Raw genomic sequence first — 23231 nt, 5'->3', positions numbered from 1 at the left:
TGCAACTCTTCGTAGGCCTGCTCTCGGCAGTTGCCGAGGTGACATCCCTTCATTTTTTCCTCATCATGAGTCTCCTCCAATGGAACATTCACAGCCTTCGATCGGACAAAGAGGATTAACAGTTGCTTTTATAATCACAGTGTCCACTTGTACTCTGCACTCAGGAAACAAAATTGAGTCCTCATACCTGCTTTGTATTTTCACATTTCTTCTCAATCCGTTTTGGCTTTCGCCCTGAGGTCGGCATTCCACCTCATGGGGGGAGTCATGCTGCTCATACAAGATGATGTTCATAGTCAACCCATCTCCCTGACTACCCATCTTCAAGCTGTTGCAGTTCGCCTTTACCTTCCTCACTTGACCTTTTCTTTTTGTACCACTTATATCCCTCCATCGTTACGTGTCCCCAGGGCAGACTCACTCCAGCTCACTGGGCAGCTACCTCACCCATTTCTGCTCCTCGGTGACTTTAATGTGTACCATCCCCCCTGGGACTCGCCATGAACCTTCAGAGAGGTGACCTCTTGGCCGAACACCTTAATCAACTTCTCTCTTCTGCCTTAACACAGGAGCACAAACATTCCTTTCCGACTCCTCACACACTTATTCTCATTTGGATCTATTCTGCACTGCCCAGCTTGCCCATCGTCTCAAGTGGTCTGTTGTCTCTGACACGTATTTGAGCGACCATTGCGATGTGCCATCTGATTGCTGACTCCCTCACCTATGTGCACACCCAAATAGCAGCTTTATAAGGCTGACTAGAGGCCTTACTCCTCTCTGGCGACCTTTGATGAATAAGATTTCCCCAGTTACGATGACCAGGTAGAATATCTTACAAACATTATCCTTACCACCACAGAACATTCCGGTCCTAGCTGTGTCCTGGTCCATTGGTGGACTGAGGCATGCCGCGATGCTATCCGCACCTGGAGACATGCTCTCCATGTTTTTAACCATCATCCTACGATGGCAAACTGCATTTGTTACACGCTGGCCGGAGTGGCCGTGCGGTTCTAGGCGCTGCAGTCTGGAACCGAGCAGCCGCTGCAGTCGCAGGTTCGAATCCTGCCTCGGGCATGGATGTGTGTGATGCCCTTAGGTTAGTTAGGTTTAATTAGTTCTAAGTTCTAGGCGACCTCAGAAGTTAAGTCGCATAGTGCTCAGAGCCATTTGAACCATTTTGCATTTGTTACGAACAGTTGTATGTACAGTGTCACTGCGTTCTTCGGGATAGCAGAAAAGCCAGCTGGATTTCCTTTATTAGTTCTTTTAACAGTTCAACTCCTCCATCTGTCATGTGTGCCAACCTCCAACAGCTGTCTGGGACCAAGATCCCTTCCCCAATTTCCAGCCTGGTAGTAGCAGATGACATCGTAGACCCTATTGCTATATCCAACACCTTGAGCCACCATTTTTCGGAAATTTGGAGCTCTTCCCACTATCACCCTGCCTTCCTCCATCGGAACTGAGCAGAGGAGACTTAGGCGATACCCTTCTCTTTTCAGAATTGTGAGTGGTACAATGCTGCCTTTATGATGAGGAAGCTAGAGGATGTTCTCACTTCATCCTGATCCTACACCCCAGGGCCAGATGCTGTTAACATTCAGATGTTGCAGCACCTTTCTCTTACAGGCAAGCATTTTTTGCTTAATAGGTACAACCGCATCTGGCCAGAGGGCATGTTTTCTAGATACTGGCATGAAGCCACTGTCATACTCATACCTAAGCCCAGTAAGGACAAACACCTTCCTTCTAGCTATCGCCCTATCTCTCTCACCAGTTGTTTTTCCTAGTTGTCTTCACTAGAAGAGGCAAGGCTTCTAATAGAAGAGACCATACCTGTGCAGTTTGAAACAACTGTATTTCCACCAACCACTCCCTTTGAAATCAGTAAAATAATAAACTCACTGAAAAGTAAAAGCTCTTACGGAATTGATGGCATTTCCAGCAAGATACTTAAAGCTTGTTCCCCACAGATAAATAGGATTCTCAGCCACGTATGTAATAGCTCTTTGGAGCAGGGTGTTTTCCCCGCTAGACTGAAATATGCCATTGTAAATCCATTGCATAAAAAGGGGGATGCGACGGATGTCAACAACTATTGCCCAATCTCTCTTCTGACAGCTCTATCAAAAATTTTTGAGAAAGTAATGTATTCAAGAGTAGCCTCGCATATTTGTAAAACTAAAGTACTAACAAAATGTCAGTTTGGTTTTCAGAAAGGCTTTTCAACAGAAAATGCTATATACGCATTCACTGATCAAATATTAAATGCTCTGAATAACCGGACATCACCTATTGGTATTTTTTGTGATCTCTTAAAGGCCTTTGATTGTGTAAATCATGGAATTATTTTAGATAAGCTAAATCATTATGGTTTGAGTGGGGCAGTGCACAAATGGTTTAATTCATACTTAACTGGAAGAATGCAGAAAGTTGAAATAAGTGATTAATGTAATGTTAAAACAACAGCTGATTCCTCAAACTGGGGGGCTATCAAGTACGGGGTCCCACAGGGTTCGGTCTTAGGTCCTTTACTGTTCTTGATATATATTAATGACTTACCATTCCACATCGATGAAGATGCAAAGTTAGTTCTTTTTGCTGATGATACAAGTATAGTAATAAAATCCAAAAACCATTAACTAAGTGATGTAATTGTAAATGATGTCTTTCACAAAATTCTTAAGTGGTTCTTAGCAAACGGACTCTTTAAATTTTGATAAAACACAGTATATACAGTTCCGTACAATAAATGGCACAACTCCAGTAATAAATATGGACTTAGAACAGAAGTCTGTAGCTAAGGTAGAATTTTCAAAAATTTTAGGTGTGGCCATTGCTGAGAGGTTAAACTGGAAGCAACACATTGATGGTCTGCTGAAACGTCTGAGTTCGGCTACGTATGCTATTAGGGTTATTGCAAATTTTGGTGATAAGAATCTCAGTAAATTAGCTTACTATGCCTACTTTCATTCACTGCTTTCGTATGGTATCATATCTGGGGTAATTCATCATTGAGTAGAAAAGTATTTATTGCTCAAAAACGTGTAATCAGAATAATTGCTGGAGCCCACCCACGGTCATCCTGCAGACATCTATTTAAGGATCTAGGGATCCTCACAGTAACCTCACAGTATATATATTCATTTATGAAATTTGTTTAATAATCCTACCCAGTTCAAAAGTAATAGCAATGTGCATAGCTATAACACCAGGAGAAAGGATGATCTTCACTATGCAGGGTTAAATCTGACTTTGGCACAGAGAGGGGTAAATTATGCTGCCACAAAAGTCTTTGGTCACCTACCAAACAGCATCAAAAGCCTGGCAGATAGTCAACCAACATTTAAAAATAAATTAAAAGAATTTCTAGATGACAACTCCTACTCACTAGCAGAATTTTTAGATATAAATTAAGGGAGGGAAAAAAAATCAAGCTTAAACATTAGTGTCATGCAATATTTTGTGTAATGCAATATCTTGTACAGACATCTTTTATTTACCTGACATGTTCCACGTCATTACGAAGTGTCGTATTCATGATCTATGGAACAAGTATTAATCTAATCTAATCTGATCTAATCTAGTTGATGGAAGGTACGATTTATGCCCAGCTGGTATGGTGGCTCGAGTCTCGCGATTTACTAACCACCTCAGAAACTGGATTTTGAGCGCGCTGTTCTGTAGTTGACCATCTCGTCGCTTTGTCCACTGCTGGATTGGTATCCTCCATACTGTCTACACGTGGGCCTTCCATGGCCGCCTGCCCTTTTTCCTTGAGAAATTTTTAAAAGACTGAGTTTTCAATATTTGTATGGTTCTGCCTTGTCTGATACTTCTATCCAGGAAAACAGTGTGCTGTCCTGAGTGTCATCCTTTTTGCTATCACCATTAACCCTACAGTGGCCTGTCTTCCGCCAGGCGTCTTTGGCTCACTTTTTGTTGATGAATTTGCGATCTGTTGCAGTTCTCCATGGACTTGTCTCCTTGAGCAGCGATGTCTCGACGTCTTTGCTCATGGAGCATTGACAATGGCTTTCGTTTTTCCACTGAAAAAACAGTTTGTATGAATTTTTGGTGGCGCAGTTGGTTTCTCCGACCATCTTTACATCTTGGTCCTGTTGGTCTTCCGTTCGTTGAAATTACGAAATTCCTGGGGCTCATGCTCGATAGGAAACACTCCCATGTGTCTTATCTGGCAGTCTGCTGTATGCAGACTCTCAAAGTCCTACGTGTCCTCAATGGTACTTCCTGGGTGTAGTTTGTACTGGCTCCTTGGCAGTTCGAAACTAGACCATGAGTGTTTTGTTTATGCATCTACACATCTGTCCCTCTTGCGCTGTCTCAGTACTATCCACCATTGCGGCACCCATTAGCCACTGGTGCCTTTTACACTTGCCTGGTTGAGTCTGTGTGCAGAAACTGCTGAAGTACCACTGTCCTACTGCCATGACTTTCTCCTCGGCAGGTATGCACGCTGTTTGTCTGCCGTGCATTGCCACCCATCCTATGGCTCCTTCTTCGATGAATCCTTTGATCGCCAGTATGGGGCATGTCCCTTTTCTCTGCTACCTCCTGGAATTTGCTTTTGGCTCTTGCTCCAGCAACTTAACTTCACACTACCTCAACTTTCCCTATTAGTGTGAAACCTTCACCACCTTGGTTTCATGCAGTGGTCCGTGTTCATCTTGGCCTTCATTTGCTTCGTAAGGACATTACTCCAGCCTTGCTCTATCGCCTTCAGTTTCACGACCATCGCATGGAACTTTGTGATTGTTCTTTTGTGTACACTGATGGCTCTCGGACTGACCATGGTGTTGGGTGTGCCTTCATCATTGGTGCCGATATTTTTTGGAATCGGCTTCTGGCATAATGCTCAGAATTGACAACAAAGCTCTTCACTCTGTATCAGGCCATGGAGTACGTCCAATGACACAGGTTTTTCAATTGTGTACTCAGCTCAGACTCTCTAAGCACCCTTCCTTCAAAGTCTCTCTGCCCTTTACACCTCCCATCAGTTTGTGCAACTGGTCCAGGAAAACTGTCACTTGCTCATTCTTGATGGAGCCACTAATGTTTATGTGGGTACCTGGTCATGGCAGTGCGCCAGGAAATGAGGCATCTGTCAGGAGGTAGGATCACTTTGGCATCACCACTTGTCCTCCCTTCATGAAAATAAGCTCCAGGTTATTAAGCCTCTCCTGGTGGTGTGGACAACCACCTCTTGGCCCTCCCATTGCGAGGTGGTCATTTTAACAAGGTTGTGTACGGGGCACTACCTTTTTAACCATTGCCATTTAAGTGGCACTCCCCCACCACTTTGTGCACATTGCACCCAAGTTTTAAATGTCTGCAATTTCCTGTCGGAATGTCCATTTTTTTTTAACCATTTATATTTCCACTTGGTTTTTCTTTCCGAGTTAGTTTTTAGCCATCTTCTCTTACGTCGATTGGGATTGACGTGTAGTAATTTTTAACTCTCCTCTGTTTTTGTGTTCTGTAGTTTTGACATGGGTGCATATGACCCTAGTTGTTTTGCACCCTAAAACAAAAACAAATTTCAGCTGTTCACGGAGACTAGTTTCTCTTGCATCTGCAGATTGTTCATAATTAAGTTCATTTGCAAACACTATGGAAAGAGAGCAACTGCTCAGAATGACCTCAAATTTGAACAGCTTATTATTGACGCAGGGGGAAATGTATGGGGGGAGGGGGGAGATGAAAATCATACCAATTGATGGTGCTGTAAGCATCGAAATATGCTCACCCTCGCACACATGGCTGTCCAGGGTGTATATGGGAATTTTTTCATCCAGCAGAAAACCGGGAAAAGCCCGGGAATATTTTAGACTGCGCCAAATAAATATTCTTCAGGAAAAAAACATTGTTTCAGAAAGTGCCTAGTATCCAGCACATACTGATCTATTGATTATTCACTTGATTTTGAAATGAATTCCTGTTAGTTTTTGAACATATTCTAAATTTATTTCTGAATGAATCATAAGTTCATCAGGTTACCTTCCATTAGGAAAGTTGGTGCATGCACTAGCTGAAATCTGGATTTGCCATAAGAAACCTGCAAAAAAAAAGACTGATTGCTGCGCTCTACAATTTATAAAGAATCATACGTTCATTTCTGAATACGTGCATAGTGTACAGCATGTCTCTGCCAGGGGAATCCTCATCGTATCTAGAAATAAACTTTCCTGCAGACAGAAGGGGATGGGGCTATACGAGCTGAGCGGAATAAAGCTGAATGGGTGAATGCCAGTCACTGTTTGTTTATGTAGTTGACTAGATTTGCGAATGATCAGCGAAATCCATAGATTCAGACTACCAGAGTGGAAATAAACGACTAACAGGAATGACAAGTAAGAAAGATTACATATTATCTATTCGGTGTATCCAAGAAAATGAAATTTGGATAGAAATTTTTGGGCCAGATTGCTTCACTAGTAATGGCCATTTGTACAGACCTCAGTAACAGCTGCCTAAGTTCTAATCTGGGAGTAGAGTGGAAAATGGGTTGTACGAACACGTAATAATGCCTAACCCGAGAATAAATGTGGGATAACTAAGCTGTTGGTTTCTGGCATGGTAAGCAAAGTTAACTGGAGAATAAGTTTTGACACTGGCAGTAATAGTTACAGAATTAGTAATGACAAGGTTGGTTGTCAGAACGAGGAAGGAGAAGAAATGAGGACATCACACAAATTACGGAAAAATAAGACGATTTCAAATTTATATAAAAATTTCACAATACTACTTTTTGATCTGGTGCTTGAGAAGCTGGAGCGTATGAATGAAATGTGAAACCATTTCTGAAAATAAATCTCTTTGCTTTTAGTAAGCCTAATAAGAATTTGATATTGGTACTTCGTGAATTATATTCTGTCGTGTTAAAAAAGTGACCGTTTGTGCCAAAACAGTCACGTTTATTTGGTGTGTGTTAAAATTGCTACAATATTAGACAGGCCTATTTAGTTTTCTCTTGCAGACCGTGACAAAATACATGTAATCAGATCGAGAAATTACACCAGTCATGGGTACTGCTTGTAATAACAACTTTTTTCTGTCTTAGATGATGACATTTCATTTTTTTATGTAGCAAAACATTTGAAGAAGTTTGAAGAGATAATAGATTCTTTCGCAGAAAGGAAACTACTCCATGTAAAACTGCAGCAAGGTTAGAGAGAAAAAATGCTAGGACTTAAGGATTGAAGAAATGTGTACTGTTGTGCTTGTCACTTGTCTTTTTTGGTTTCATGTATCCTATATTTAATTTTGTTACCCAAAAAAAGCAAGTTATTAGCTAATAGGCAATAAGGAGTGCAAATTTTCTGAAGATTTCTTGTTCTCCGGGTACAAATAATCCCATCCAATATTAATTGATTTGCGAGTGGTTTTTAATTTTTAAAAAATAAAAAAATAAGACAGGCTGGATGTCAAACTGGCTGATTGGGAGAAGGGGAGGCACCACAGGACATTTTAATTTCCATTGTCCTGAGTATAGTTTGATGGCATCTATTACAAAATATTACACGTTTGAATTTCACAAAATGATATACAATGACATGCGACAGATGAATGCTGCATGAAGAGGCATTTCACTGCACTTTGGCACACTTAAGACCAAATAACATGTCTTACATTTTCTCGAACATATACTCTTTATGTATCACTGTTCAGAAAGATGTGCGCTACAAAATGAACATTTTTTGAAAAGTTGATTTTTAAAATTTTTTGCGTCCTATCTCAAATGTTTGGGAGGATGGGGGGGGGGGGGGGGGGGGGCGGGCACACCATCATCTAGTGCTGATGCACAGATCAATCTGTTGTAGTGGAGAGGTGAGTAGTTTCCATGTGACCTGTGTTTACGTTTAGTGAGTTTGCTGTTTCCTCTTCGTTTATTGCTCTCTCATCAAATTAAAACAAAACAGATTTCTGTGGCTGGGAGCTATCAAGTGAATTAAAATACATTCACGTAATTACAGAAGGCTAAAATATGTTGTTAGTTTCAGATTTTATTTTATTTCCACCTTTGATAGTCCAGCATTAATCGCCTTGCCGAACAATGAAGTTATTTTTGTCGGTTTACAAAAGAAATTTGGCTTTTATTAATCTCGTGTGCCGAAGCAGTCAATTTATTGGAAACAAAAAATTCCACGCTACTGGATAGTTTAAAGTGTTCGCTGCATTTCAAAATTACATCTTTTCATCTTATAGCACATGTGGAGTTTTGCCATAATAAAGAACCCAACATGATATAATACAGTACTGGTACTCCAAGAAAATCTAAATCCGAATCTTGACATACGAATGTACATTGTATGAACATAGGGACTTCTTGGGGTCATCATAGCTGCACAAGAGTGGTGACGCCTGTTATCTGACGGTATCTGGCAACTGCGGAAACATACCTATTTCTAATAGGTCACAGGAAAATATTCTGAATGGTTGTTTGAAAAGTATTACTTGCAAAGTAAATTTCATTTTGTGCAAGCTGAACTATGTGTGAGAATGTACAATGAATTCCTTAAATCACAGAACATTTGACTCTCATTTAAAAATCAACTCTTTGAGGACGTCCATTTAGAAAAATTTTGAGCCCAGATCATCACACATTTATGTCGTTATTAAAAAATTTTACTGGCACATTTGTGTGATGTATATTAAAGTGAAACATGCACAAAAAGTATATGTGAAAGCTTTTCTGTTCTTGTAGCAACAATATGTATATAATTTAAACAGTAAACTTTTCCAATTTGTGTATACGCGCTACTTAACATGATATTGCCATTTCCTGACTACATCACGTGTCCTATGCACTGAATATCCGCTGTCGTCTGCTGGCGAGATCACATGACATGAACTATGAGTGGCTTACAAAAGTGCGCCATAATCCTGATTTCAATGCTTCGGAAAGTAACATGTGGTGGTCGGTGGAATTCAAATTTATACTTTCGTAATGGATATATGCAGCATACTTCTTGCTGCACACTAAAGACCTTGGTTTTCTAAAGGGCTGGGAAATATTTGGCAGTGTGTAAAACCTTAACCATTTAGAGGGTTGATAAGTTTTACTGTTATGAGGAAAAGTATACTGTCACTTAACACAGGAAAAGTGTATTTTCACCTAGTATAAAATGTATTTTTAACTGGGGAATCTGGGAAAAATCAGGAATTTTTTTTCCCTTGTCGGTGTATACACCCTGCTGTTCCTCAGTTTGTCAGAGATGCCCAATGCGAGTGTCTCTATGAAGTACTGCACACTGCTGGTGAATTTCTTTTACAGGAGCAGTGAGTGTTCACCTGTAGCTATTGAGAAGTTCTGGACACTCGAGGATATGAAAAAAGGCATTGGTACAATGTCTGGTTAGGGTTTGGAGAAAATTATTACAAAACTCAAACAGGCAGGTTCTTTTGAAGTGCATGTGACAGAGGCAGGAAAACAGTTTATCTCACATCACTCAAGGATGTGGGCACAGCATTGCAGGAGTAGTTGAGCAGTGGTGTGCAAACATGCAGTGTAAGAGGAATTGCCCAAATGTTGGACATGCCTGTGAGCATGGTGCATAAAATCCTATGAAATGTCCTGCATTCCTGTGTTCAGGAGTTGGTTCTTGCTGATGTGCCAGCAAGACACATTAGCTCTGAAATTTCTTGCTTCCATGGAAGTGGCCAATGAACGGCCATGGAACCTTCTGTGGAAAAATGGAGCCCATTCACATTTAAAGGACGTGTCAATATGAAGAACTGCAGAATGCGGGCCACAGAAAATTCGCACACACATCAACTAGTATCACTTCATTCTATTAGGTGACTGTGTGGTCGAGGGTGCGAGTTGATGGCATTGTCTATCATCGGGCCATATTTTTTCAAGGGGAGAAGTTCTGAGAGTCCCATTACGTTGTACCACCTCTGGTAAATGCTAAGAGTGTCCTTTGCTCACTAAAGTCATTCCAACCGTTAAACAGCATGGATTTGTTAGTGCACTGTGGGGAGGAGCATAATCTTGCATAAAAATGATCCCACTGTCAGTGAAGTGTCTGCTGCAGAGGCATTTCCTAAATCCTAGAATTATCAGCCGCCATATCCGTACAGCTAGCCATCTGGATCACCTGATCATTATCCGTGTGAGTTCTGGCTGGGGTTATCTGAAAGATGTTGTGTTCGGTGCTCCAGTCAGTCATACAAATAAAAAATGTTTCTAAAAGGTAGTTAAGCTTGTTTCTCAGGAAAGAGAAATTGAGAAACTGTTTAGACTGAAGCAAGGGTGCGTAAACAGCACTATGCTGAGCAAGAGGCACTATGTAACTAAGAACATATCAAATACAGTAATAAACTTAAGTTTCCAGATCCTTCGTTGATGAACTTTATGGTTCCAAAACTATCAGTGTCTCAGGTGAACTTTTGTATTTATGATATCTGTGATACAGTGTTCTTGTACTAATTTTAAATATTGGAAACATCTTTCTCATAACTATGGAATGTCTCAAGTTATTCTGTAGATATGCAGTTTTACTTTATTGCTTCCTGCCATAATACACCTCATGTTACATAACTGCATGTTGGCATACTGTGAATGTCATATTTCTTATTCATATTTTTAGTTAAAAAGCTGTATATAAATATGATGTCACTGTTTGCTAACTCTTGTTGGAAATTTTTATTAGTAGCATCCAGAAAATTTTGCAGCTGTGTGAGATATCTGCTGATTTTTTTTTAAATAATTATTTTTATTTTTTAAATGGCTATTGCATTCCACCAGCAATTTAATTTATGTAAGAGACAGTCAAATGAAAATGACTAGTGGAAAAAGTTAATACCTTCATCCCACTGTGAGAGAAGATGGTCAGTGCCTTCATGGAAAATGTTTGCAGTTGCCTACAGAACCACGATTGTATATGGAAATCACGTGAGGAAGGATTGGGACCGCATGGAGGATGTGCAAGGGCTTCCCTATGAGACTTCGTGGCTGCTGATTGCTTCAGGCAAAGAGACGCATGCTTGCATACAATCATGGTTCCTTTGGCAGTCACGAACATTTTTCTGTGAAGGCATTACCATCTCTTCACACTGGTATAAATGTTTTAACATTTATGGTTATTACTTTTGAAATAATAAACAGTTTACTTATGTTTTTCTATCTCTTGTTTTCATTTGACAGTCCTTTATACATACTACCTGAAATATTGTTCAACTTCATCTGTAGTCAGTGATGTATTTAACACTTATCTTTTATTTTTTTTAATAGTGTTCATTAAATTTGAAACTGTGTAAATATTTTAAGCTGCAGATATTGCCATAATATTGTGACAACCATCTACAATAGGTAATTTTTTGCTTTGTGTATCTTGTATCTTTAATATCATAGCTTCAGTATTTTGCATTTTTAAGCATTTCACACAAAAGTTGGGAATTCAGCAAAATAAGTTTTACTTAAAGTGTAATTTATCATTGTTTCTCAAATAAAGTACTTGTTTTCCCTTTTATGCAGTAATATGAGGGATGTTAAACACGTAATAAAACACATCTTTATTTTCTTGATTAAATTTTGTTAAGTAAGTGCAGATTTTGTTGTGGGACATTGTTGAATAGTCTCCCTTCAGCCCCTATAGTTCCACGAAATTCCAATAGATGGTCTGACTGTATATGACTTTCAAAATGGAGTCTGTAATGGAGGTACGTTCTGAGCAGAGGGCTGTTATTCAGTTTCTTTTGATGGAAAGCCAGAGCATTGCAGATATTCATAGGCACTTGCAGAATATCTACGAAGACCTGGCTGTGAACAAAAGTGTGGTGAGTCATTCGGTGGGGTGGCAGTCATTGCAACAAGGTCGCACAAACCCGTCCGATCTCCCACGTGCGGGCCAGCTGCACACAGCTGTGACTCCTGCAATGTTAGATGTGCAGACATTCTCGTTCAGGAGATTGATGGATCACAACCAGACATCTCATTACTCAACTGGTTGTCTGTTGGTAGTGTCACACACTTTCTTCAACCATTTGGGGTGCTCAAAGGTGTGTGCCCACTGAGTTCCTCACCACCTAACAGAAGTCCATAAAGAGAAACTTCTCTCCGTTTGGCCCAATGAAGGATACACTTCTGCGGGAAGCAGTACGTGGACAATGGAGAGGTTATTGATTCAGCACAATGTTGTCTTCAATGTCGACCAGTAGAGTGGTACCCCGCAGGTATACAGGCCCTCCCAGTAAGGTGGCGTAAAGCTGTTGCATTGAGGTGAGATTATGTTGAAAAATAGTTATGTAGCAAATGAGTAGGGAATAATATGGTGTACTTGGAATCCTGATTAAAACCAACATGCTTTAAGAAAAAAAAAGTGAGCATTACTTATTGAACGCCCCTCGTAAATTTTCGGTTACACCTACTTGCTTTTGCGATTCATGATAAATTGTATCCTTTCAAAATGAGATACAAATGGCACCTAAACAGTACAAAAGTTTAAATCGTCCATCTTTTTGCTTTTACAATTACAATAATAATGGTTATAGGGAATTTGAACAAAATGGCAGTATCTTCTTGTGGTCATTAACCATTGGCAAAAGAAGTCGCTCTGATTGGTGTGGGTATTATCCACTCCCAGAAAAATATATGCAACTGTGTTGCTCTGATACCTGATTTTCAAAATGAAACAAAAATTGATATTTTGTAGTTATTTTGTAAAAACCACAATTTATAAAAACTTTTGAATTGTACCTTAAAAGAAATATCTACCTTTCACCATTCGAGCAACAAAGATAGCAGTATGGTTGATAATTCTGTGAAATTACATTTTTTGTACATTGTAGTTTCCCTTTTAAAAATGTGTATCATTCAACTAAAAGCTTCCTCTAAGGGACTATCCAAAGTTTATGATGTTTTCAACTTAGTAAGAATATTATGAAAACGTAAACTGCTACTCACCATACGGCGGAGATGCTGAGTTGCATCTCTGCTATATGGTGAGCAGCGACTTTCCTTTCCATAATACTGTTACATTCCATCCTAGATTTTCCATTGTTTGATTTCAACTTAGTAAGTCATTGTTTTCAGGATATCAGATGTTGATAACTGTATGACTTGGCTGGCAAAGAGGCATGCTGCACTTGAACTTCTGGTAGCTGCTGAGAGGTGGCTGTTACTTGACAGAGACTATTTATCAACATTAGCAGTAGATGCAGTAGTTTTCTGTGACTCTGCTGTTCACAGTTTGGAAGACTTGTTAATTAAACCAACAATAAAAATGCACACTACTGTTGATATGGCACTAGTTCTGCAGAGTCTGAACAGGTATTTTGCTGTCATAAATAATGTTAGCTTTCTATATTTACTGTGTACTTATTTTACAGTTATTGATCAAGTATTTAAAATACAATGCATTTAGTCACAAATTGCTGCCTGTGATTTAAGCAGTGCTTCATGCTTTCTATTATTTTAATTTACACCTAGGTCACATTTCATATAAATACTTTGTATTGATGTGAAACATATCTATCTACTACTGTTGCTACTACTAACTGCTCAAAAATACTAATTGCTGCATGTGATGCAGTAGTTAAAATAACAAGGTAGAAATGCTAGTCAGTACTTACTTTCAACAGGCAGATTTACTAACAGTGACAGGAGAAAAACTTAAACCTAGAAATACCTTGCATGTTCCTTTTTCTGAGAGGAAAGAGGGATTGGTTGTAAAAGTTTAAAAAGGAGGAGTAGGTCACTCAGACCCTAAGTTGAGAGTTTTAGTTAATATTTCATAGTTAGCAGTTACAAGCTATTTTACAGGCCAAATATTTCTAATTACATTATTTAAAAACAAGGATGATGTAACTTACCAACCGAATGCGTTGGTATGCTGATACACACACACACACACACACACACACACACACACACACACACACAAAATTCGAGCTTTCGCAACCTAAGGTTGCTTCGTCAGGAAAGAGGGAAGGAGAGGGAAAGACAAAAGGATGTGGGTTTTAAGGGAGAGGGTAAAGAGTCATTCCAATCCTGGGGGCGGAAAGACTTACCTTAGGGGGATAAAAGGACAGGTATGCATGCGCACACATATCCATCCATACGTATACACACACATTTCTATTACACATATACTTGTGGAGCATAAGCAAAATAATTAATTTCATTAACTGCTGTAGTGCCAGTTATTAAATGATGTACAGTAAACATCTTTCACTGAAATATAGCTATTAATCTGATATTTAGTTTACTATGTAATGATCACAAAGTGTGAACATCTGTTTGTCATACAATGCATATCATAAATCAGTCCCTTTTCAGTGAAATAAGGAACCATAAAAATCACATAAATGTAATTTTTCATTGAACTGTAAAATTTAAACAAGCAGTGTAGGCAAAGTGCCATCACAATGAGCATCTATCAAAACTGCTGCAGAGTAGTGAGAAATGGTAGAGACTGTGAAGAGCATATATCCTTTTTACATTCAATCATTCAGTCATTGGATGATGATCGATGAAGCTCATGGATGAGTTCTTTCAAGAGAGTGGATTGACGCAAGTTGTATTTTAATGGAAAATTGTAGCTACTTAAGGGCTGTTAAGGATATTTTGGAACAAATGATTAGTTTGTATCTGCTCACAATGGTAATTCTGGTAATTACTTTTGCATTAAAGGTGCCTTAGGGGAAAAGTAACTTGTATTCAGAAAGCCACTGCTGGTTCTCTATGTTCTTCAGCTGCTGTTTTTAACTTCTACCTCTACATACAAAGCAGTTATATAGGTAGATAGTTCCATGTTCTGGCTTTAGACAGGCCAATTGTGCCTGACCGACCAGTGTGCCATCATCTGTCACTGGATGCGGTACAGAGGGGCATGTGGTCAGTATGCTGCTCTCCTGGTCGTTGTCGAGCTTCTTAACCCTAAAGCAGTTATATAACGATTAATTTCAGCAAAATATAGTGTTGGTTAAAATTGCTTGCACTCCATACTCTGCAACGCATAGTATAATGCATGGCAAAAGATATTGAGCATTGTCCTACAGATTAAGGTTTCACCTTGTTCCGTTCTCATGTGGAGCATGGAAATAGTGACTATTTTCAGTATTGCTGTGCCACTGATACTAGTCTAATTGTGACTTCGTAGTCCTTACAGGAGAAATATATACAGGGGTGATAGCGTACTCCTTGATTCTTTACTTAATACTCATTCTCAAACCTTTGTAAGCAGGCTTTCACATTATAGTTGACTGTCTTGAAGCATCTGCCTGCATTTCTCTCAAGTGAATGAAAAGAAACCTGTTACCATTCGTACTGCCCTTTGTAAACATTGTGTCCCTTGTTAGTCCTACTTGGTATAGATCCCAACACGCTTAACAATATTCTCCCAGTTGGAAGGAGCACTCCATTGCAGACACTGGCAGTCATGGGGGATTTTATCACAATGAGCCAATCATCTTGTTCTGTCACCATCTAACAAACGTACACGGAAATTAGACTAAAGATTCAGACACACCCAGCTCCATCACTGTTCCTCGTGGATTCAAATACTGAAGACTGTCAGTCCTTTGCTACAGTAAGTCAGTTTATTATTCAGAAAGGTGTTGATGGAATCGCTGGCCCTGTGAAATCCTGGTCTCATTTACGAAGTGGTACTTCGCTTTTGGAGACGACTGATTCTCAAGCACAACTACTTGCAGCTTAGCTCCTCCACGGCTATCCTGTTCATGTCGTGGCCCATCGTTCGCTGAATTCTTCCTGTGTTCTTATTTACGCTACGCTACTCGATGGTCTGACTGAGGTAGAAATCCAAATGTACCTCCTGATCAGGGTGTCATTGCAGTACATCGGATGATGAGAAAGGTACATGCATCCTTATTGTCCACACGCACTCTTTCTCGCTTTTTGTGGAGTTGTGCTTCAAAGATCAAAGCAGGCTATGAAGTTATCACAGTACAACCGTACATTCCGAACCCAATGTTCTGCTACCATTGTCATCATTACGACCACACTAGAGAGCCCTGTCGACACCCAGCCAAATGTGTAACCTGTGATAATGCTGCTCATTAGGACGATTGTCCGCCTCCTCCCCCCCCGCTGTATCAACTGCAACGGCAAACATGCTGCCGCCTCCTGAGATTGTTCCAAGTATCTCGATGAGTGGGTTGTCCGGGAGATCAAGGTGAAGGAAAAAGTGTCTTACCCGGTTGCTCACAAGTTGTTGGCTAGCTGGAAACCCTGCATTTTACCAACTGGCACCAACAGTACTGCTCTTGCTACATCTCGCTCCATTAAGGGCATGGTCAAGCAGACATTCAACCTCAAATTTAGCACTGCGGTTGCGAAATTTCTCAGTGTCATGGTAGCGTCCCCATCTCCTCCTCCAGCTGTGCAACAAACCACCAAACTTTCACGTCACAGGTTGAAGTCATCTGCTATAAAAAACTGGCTCAGTTTGTTTCAGTGAGAGATTATAACTTAGACTTGTTAAGAGGATATGGCTGTAGTACCCTGAGTTCTTCCTGGTTGCTGCCTCCATTATACAGAGCCCCTTGGTCTGCCACTGACACTCCCACTTACGGTTAGGCTGTTGAATAGTGAAAGGTTCTGTATTTCTTGGATAGGAGACAAATAGGAGAAGATTGTATTTGCAGTACCTTTGTTGTCTTGGTGGGTATGAGGCTCCCAATAGCTGTGCCAACACAACCATTCGCAGCAGCTTTCAGTTTCGTGATAGTCAGGATGACTTCCTGCTGTGTATGGTCAACTACTTCCACTCTACATTCCTGAAAGTTATCTTTTTTATGAAATATAGACTACAGGATGAATGTATGAATTAATGTTGTAAAGTGAGTCACTAACTAACTTCTTAGTCCCTTGCTTATTTGTCAGTTTTTCAGGATGCCAAGTGTCACCAAAGTTTTCGCAAAGAGTAGGTTTGTTAACACCTGCATTTCCCATCATGCCACCTCATATCGGTTCTCGCCCTGGCTCGTTAACGTTGATGAGGTCTTAAACAAAGTGCCTATTCAGAGAAGTTGCACTGTTAGCTGCAACATGAAGAAAAACTTACTATGTTGGTACTGCACATTTCTCAATTCTGACCAATATGTGTTGCAGTGTTCTTCTTTGGGACACAAGTGTAGAAGTTGGCACAGAAACAGCTAATTGAAAAACCCGTGCAATTTGTATATTTATTTATATGTAAAAGCTGACTTAAAAATTTTCATTTGTGTGAAACCATGTGTGCAAGATTTGTACCCTGGTTTGAAATTCTAGATTTGGATATTTACTGTTTGCATTTCTTCTACATAATCTTGCATTGATTGTATCCATGCCTGTTTGTATTGTAAAATTTCAAACATTTTCTAGTGCCCTGATAAACTTGTGCTGTTAATGTCCATTGCAGGCTTAAACTTATTTGTACTCTCTTAAAATTTTGTGAACTGTAAGTCTACCCCTGTTCAAAACCACCATTCTGTAATTTCATTGTGTAATTATATGAGAAATAGATTACTCTTTTTAGAATTTTGAGACACTTACAAAAATACAAGGGTCGTTCAATAACTAATACCCCACTTTTTTTTTTCTCAGAACATATTTATGATGAGAGTCAGAACTTGGTGACAATATACATCAAGATGTCTTGTCCATGTCCTATTTTCTACATAGTTTCCATCACATTCTATGGCTGTACGCCAACTTTGTGGAAGAGCATGTCTTCGTTGCTGGTAAAAGCTCTTGTTCTGTTGGCATAGCCATGTTTTCACTCTATGACCGACACTCTTGTCATCTTCGAAGTGTGTTCTTTAAGCAGCCCAAAGAAGTAGTCAGAGGGTGCCAGGTCTGGACTGTAGGGTGGATGAGGCATTGATGTCTGACCCAATTTGGCAATGTATTCTCGGGTTCTCAGACTTGTATGGGCGTGCATTATCATGTTGGAGCAAGATTTCTGCTGGATTGTTGTCTGATTGAACACGTCGAAAATGGTTCTTGAGTTTATTCAGTCTTCATGTATTCCTCTGAATTGGTGGTAGACCCTCTTGGCATCACATGCACAAAAATGAAGAGTGTCACCGTGACTTTTTCGGCAGAGAGGGTTGTCTTGAGTATCTTCTTTTGTGGCGAATGAGGATGATGCTACTCCATGGACTGTCTTTTTGTTTCCAGTGCAAAGTGGTGCACCCAGCTTTCGTCCCTCATAACGATCCGTGACAAACTCCTCTCCATTGGCCTCAAAACGCTCCAACAATTCAGATGTAATGGTATTCCCTTGAATCTTGTGTCCGCTGTGAGCATTTATGGAACTCATCGTGAGCACCTCATTGAGTATCTGAGAGTCCTGATTATTGCAGGCGCAGTTCCAGTGCTGACTGACAACTGTAGAGCCAATTGTTGAGTTCTGAAGCTCCGGTCGGCACAAATAATGGTGTCCGTATGATTCAGCATGTCTGGAGCAGTGGCTGCGACATGATGTCTTGAGCTTGGCTGATCACGGAGCTCTGTTTCTGCGTTTTCTGAGGCTGTAACTTTCTTTACCCATCACCCAACTTTACTCCTATCAACTCCTATAACAAATGTTTATGGATGTTCACCACAGTTTCTTTTTCTGCACACAATAATTCAATAACAGCACGCTGCTTGTCATGTGAGTTCTATGTAGACATCATTTTGATGGTGTACTACAGCTGTACCACTTGCCAGAATGGTTCAAAACTTCACCACCGCACAGAACATCCATCAAATGTGAAGCACCAACAAGGATGTTTGTCTATGTATGTTAACGGCTTTTATTTAAAAAAAAAAAAAAAAAAAAAAAAAAATGTGGAGCATTACTTATTGAACGACCCTCATTCATTTTCATAAGTTACCAATACTAGTCTTTTGGATAACTTATTTCATAGCAAGCCAGTATTGTGATTCACAGTTACTGCAAAAGAATAAATCACCCTGAATTTCACTGTTTGTTAATGTAAATAAGCATGCATTTTTGAGAGTTTTTGGTAGTTACCATTGTCCTGTGCATAATATAATTTGTTTTTAATCAGTGTTTGTGATTTAGTAACTGTAGATTATTTTGTAGCTAACATATTGGGGTACATCTGGTGTTTCCTTGAAGAAGAACCTACATTATCTAAATTTATTATAAATTAATCTGTTTTCAAGTTCGTTAGCGACTATAATTAATTTCAAAATTACCACATGTATTTCTGTTGCCGTATTAGAAATTTCATTTTGTGTATTTGTTTCAGTTCTGACAGGGAATTAGTACTTTCTTAGCTTGACAGACCAAAAGATAATCTGCTGGCTTAGTCTAAAATTATTTGTTCACTGTGCTGTGATACATTGCACCAACCAAAATGCAGCTTCACTGTGAATGCTGTTCTCGAACACAGGATGAGTTGGTTACATTCGTAAGCAACTGGAAAGTACTGTGACTACTGTCAAACCATTTGGAGCTGCTGCGAGTCAGTGTGTTATAAGAGCTCCCGAGAGTCATGCCTGTAGTACCAGTACCAAAGGTACCTCAAGTACTATCCTGTCCTGTGGATCCTGTCTCCTCTGTAGAAAGTACAGCAGCTGCCATTACTCATCCACTAAGGGAGCAAGGTGCAAGAAGCTGCACAGCAGTTTCAATGAGGCTAACAGTTTTAAGCATTGTCCGCAGAACTGATTGTGGCCTCTTGGTTCTGAGTTGAGTGGAAGGACTGAACCAGATACTTAGAAGATTCTATGACAAGTTAGGCTGTGACTTCCTGGATTTACACCATAGGGTTGAGAACTGTAGGGTCCCCCTAAATGGGTCAGGTGTACACTAAACACTAAACATAAGAGGCTGTTACCAGGTAGCTGAATGTGTGCAGGGAGGGTGGACACAAAGGTTTTTAAAAGGTTAAGTGACTCCAACCAATCCAGATAACGATAGTTGTAAGAAACCCAGAAGTATCGTAATATCAGAAGAAATGCCTCGCACAGGTGAGAGTATTAAAATCCAAGTGGTCAACTGTCGAATCATTCGCAACAGAGTGCCGGAATTCAAAGAGCTCCTGAAAAGCATTGAAGATCACATAACAATAGGTACAGAAAAGTGATTGAAACCTGAAATTGATAGCAGAGAGATTTTTGGAGAAAATTTAATTTATATTGAAAGGATAGGCTAATGGTAAGTGGAGGTGGTATACTTGTCGCAGTAGACAAGAAACTCAAATCAACGGAGACAGAAATTGAAACAGCAAGTGAGACTGGGCCAGACTCAGTATCAGGGGTTTAAATAAAATGGTAATTGGATGCTTGTGTCATCTCCTGATGTAACTGAAAATGTAAGAGAAAACAGTCAGTTCAGTTGTATGTACGTTCCCCAATTATACTGTAATCAATCATGGAAACTTTAATCATCCAACAATTAATGGGGACAATTACAGTTTTGGTGGTGGTGGGTGTGATAAGACATCCTGTGAAACTTTACTAAATGCCTTCTCTGGAAATGACCTAAAACAGACAGTTAGGAACACCACTCATGATGGAAATACATTGGATCTAATGGCAACAAATAGACCTGACCTCTTTGAGGGTGTTCACATCGAAATTGGTATCAGTGACTGTGACATGGTTGTGGCAACAACGATTAACAAAGTACAAAGAACAACTAAAATGAGCAGAGTGGCATGTGTGTTCAGAAAACTAGATAAAAAAATCTGTAGTGTTAAATCTAAATGAGGAACTTAAAAATTTCAGCATATCGCAAGAGCATGTAGTAGAGCTATGGCTCTAAAGAATAGTTGACCATGCACTGGTTAGATATATACCCAGTAGAACAGTTAATGATGGGAGTGAACCTCTATGCTATACACTTACTGTAAAGAAATTTCTAATGGAACAAACTATTACAGAACGAGTGTAAAACAAAGCATTGGACTATGGATAGAGATGCTGAATGAAACACATTTTGGTGTCAGAAGAGCAATGAGTGAAGCCTTCAGTGACTACCATAGCAGAACATATATAATATCAATGGAACTCCAGGTAGGAATATCAACAATGTAGGAAAAGACAAGATTGCTACTTGCCATAAAGAAGACACGTCAAGTTGAAGGCACAATTGACACACTCACATAAAGCTTTCGGCCACAGCCTTTGTCAGAGAGAGAGAGAGAGAGAGAGAGAGAGAGAGAGAGAGAGAGAGAGAGAGGCAAGCGCACCTCATGCACACGCGACCACCAACTCCAGCATCACAAATCGGGATGCCAGGCCCAAGATACTGGATTTGGCCAACTTTATACGTGCCTTCTTTATGGTAAATACTTTCCTACATTGTTGGTATAACATCAGTGACTCGCAGATGGAATCGGCCAACTCTCACAAATACCTGGGTGCAGCACTTTGTAGGGATATCAAATGGAATAATCACATAAGCTCAGTTGTGGATCAAGCAGGTGGTAGATTTTGGTTTATTGGTTATATACTGGGGAAATGCAATCAGTCTACAAAGGAGACTGCTTACACACATTAATGCAAGCAGTTCTAGAATACTGCCCAAGTGTGTGGGACTTGTACCAAGGGAATATTGAACTTATACGGAGAAGGGCAGCATGAATGGTTACAGGTTTGATACATGGGAAAGTGTTACAGAGATGCTGAGGAAGCTGAACTGGCATCCTCTTGGAGAGAGACATAAATTATCCCAAAAAATTCTACTAACAAAGCTTTAAGAACAGATTTTAAATGATTCTACAAATGTGCTACAGCCCCCTACATATTGCTCACACAGGGATTGTAAGGACAAGATTAGAATAATTGCTGCAGGCACAGAGGTATTCCAGCAATCATTCCTCCCATGCACCATATGTGAATGGAACGGGAATAAACCATAATAACTGGTACGGTGGGATACAGTCCCTGCCATGCTCTTTAGTGGTTTGCAGAGTGTAAATGTAGGTGTTATTTAGTTGATAGTATGTGATTTTCCTTTGCATCAAAACTTCGAACACCAACATCATCTGTATCTCTTTGTATACAAGCTGTTTTGCTGCCAGAGTGCTCTAACCATTTGTTAAGTATAAGTCATTGTATGAAAATGGAAATATTACACAGATTATAAATGTGTTAACGTTTTACACTGTGCGTAACTTTTTGAACTTTATGAAATAATATGCACGCCCTAATTGTACTGTTTAAATAATTGGTGAATTTTACTGAAACCTTTGTTACATGTAAATAATGCTTACTGCACATGAATTAGTTAGCTATTCATAACACACATTACACGCTAATGTCACACTATTATAATCTTAATTTCATGTTGTAAACAGTACCATATTAATACCATTTCTATTCTTTATACATGGAATGTTAATTGGTTTCAGTGAATTTCTGCACTTTGGATTAAGTTTGACTTCAGAAAACAAATGTTTAAAAGTGAAATCTATGTTTGTTTTCACTAAATCACCAATATTTCCAGAGAAGGTTTGCTACAAAGAAGGTAAGTTGTCTAAACTGTGTTCTTATAGTTGAATTAATGTGTTAATTAGCTAAATTCTTGACAGTTTCATCTGTAGTGTTGCATATTAATTTGCGGGGAGCAAAAGAGTGCATGTAAAACAAAGGAGTAGGAAACAAATTTACTGGACTGATGAAAACTAAATATGGCTCTCGATTCCTAAACATTCCATTACCTGCTCACTACATGTGGAACTATGTGAGTAAATAGGTATTATTTCAAGCAGTTCATGGTGCTATGAGGTTTTGAAACAGGTGGTGACGAAAGAGCTTTGAGGAAAATTAACCATAAACATGAATTAGTTGAACTCTGCATGAATTAAAAATAGAAGGGTAAAACATATAAAATAAGGGAAAGGTAATTACTTACCCACATAAGATTGGTAGACAGAAATGTGTAATAGAAGGCAATTAACACTAGCTTTTGCCCCCCCCCCCCCCCCCCCCCCCCCCGTACACACACACACACACACACACACACACACGCACACACACGCACACGCACGCGCGCGCGCGCGCTGTTCATGAATGTGTGTACTCATACTAGATAATAAGAGCAAGAGCTCAAAAGTTAAGTGTTAACTGTTTTTTTGTTACTTGGTCCCGTGTGCTGTATACCAGTCCTCTTTAGGAAAATGGTTATTTTTCCCTTGGTTTACACATTTTATCCATCAACATAAGCAAAACAAGGATAATGGAATGTAGTCGAATCAAGTCTGGTGATGCTGACGGTATTAGATTAGGAAATAAG

At 39.6% G+C, this 23231-nt stretch overlaps 1 protein-coding gene across 1 annotated transcript in view; it reads left to right on the top strand.

The window, feature by feature from the left end:
- LOC126278341 (uncharacterized) overlaps positions 1-23231 on the top strand; it is a 138102-nt gene that overhangs the window by 111134 nt on the left and 3737 nt on the right. Inside the window, exons 9-10 of the mRNA XM_049978378.1 lie at positions 13064-13300; positions 22348-22463. Of these exons, the coding sequence (XP_049834335.1) occupies positions 13064-13300; positions 22348-22463 (353 nt within the window). The remainder of the gene's footprint in view (positions 1-13063; positions 13301-22347; positions 22464-23231) is intronic.

The sequence above is a fragment of the Schistocerca gregaria genome, chromosome 6, assembly GCF_023897955.1.
Source record: "Schistocerca gregaria isolate iqSchGreg1 chromosome 6, iqSchGreg1.2, whole genome shotgun sequence".
Lineage (NCBI taxonomy): Eukaryota > Metazoa > Arthropoda > Insecta > Orthoptera > Acrididae > Schistocerca > Schistocerca gregaria.
This window is presented reverse-complemented; position numbering and strand designations above follow the sequence as displayed.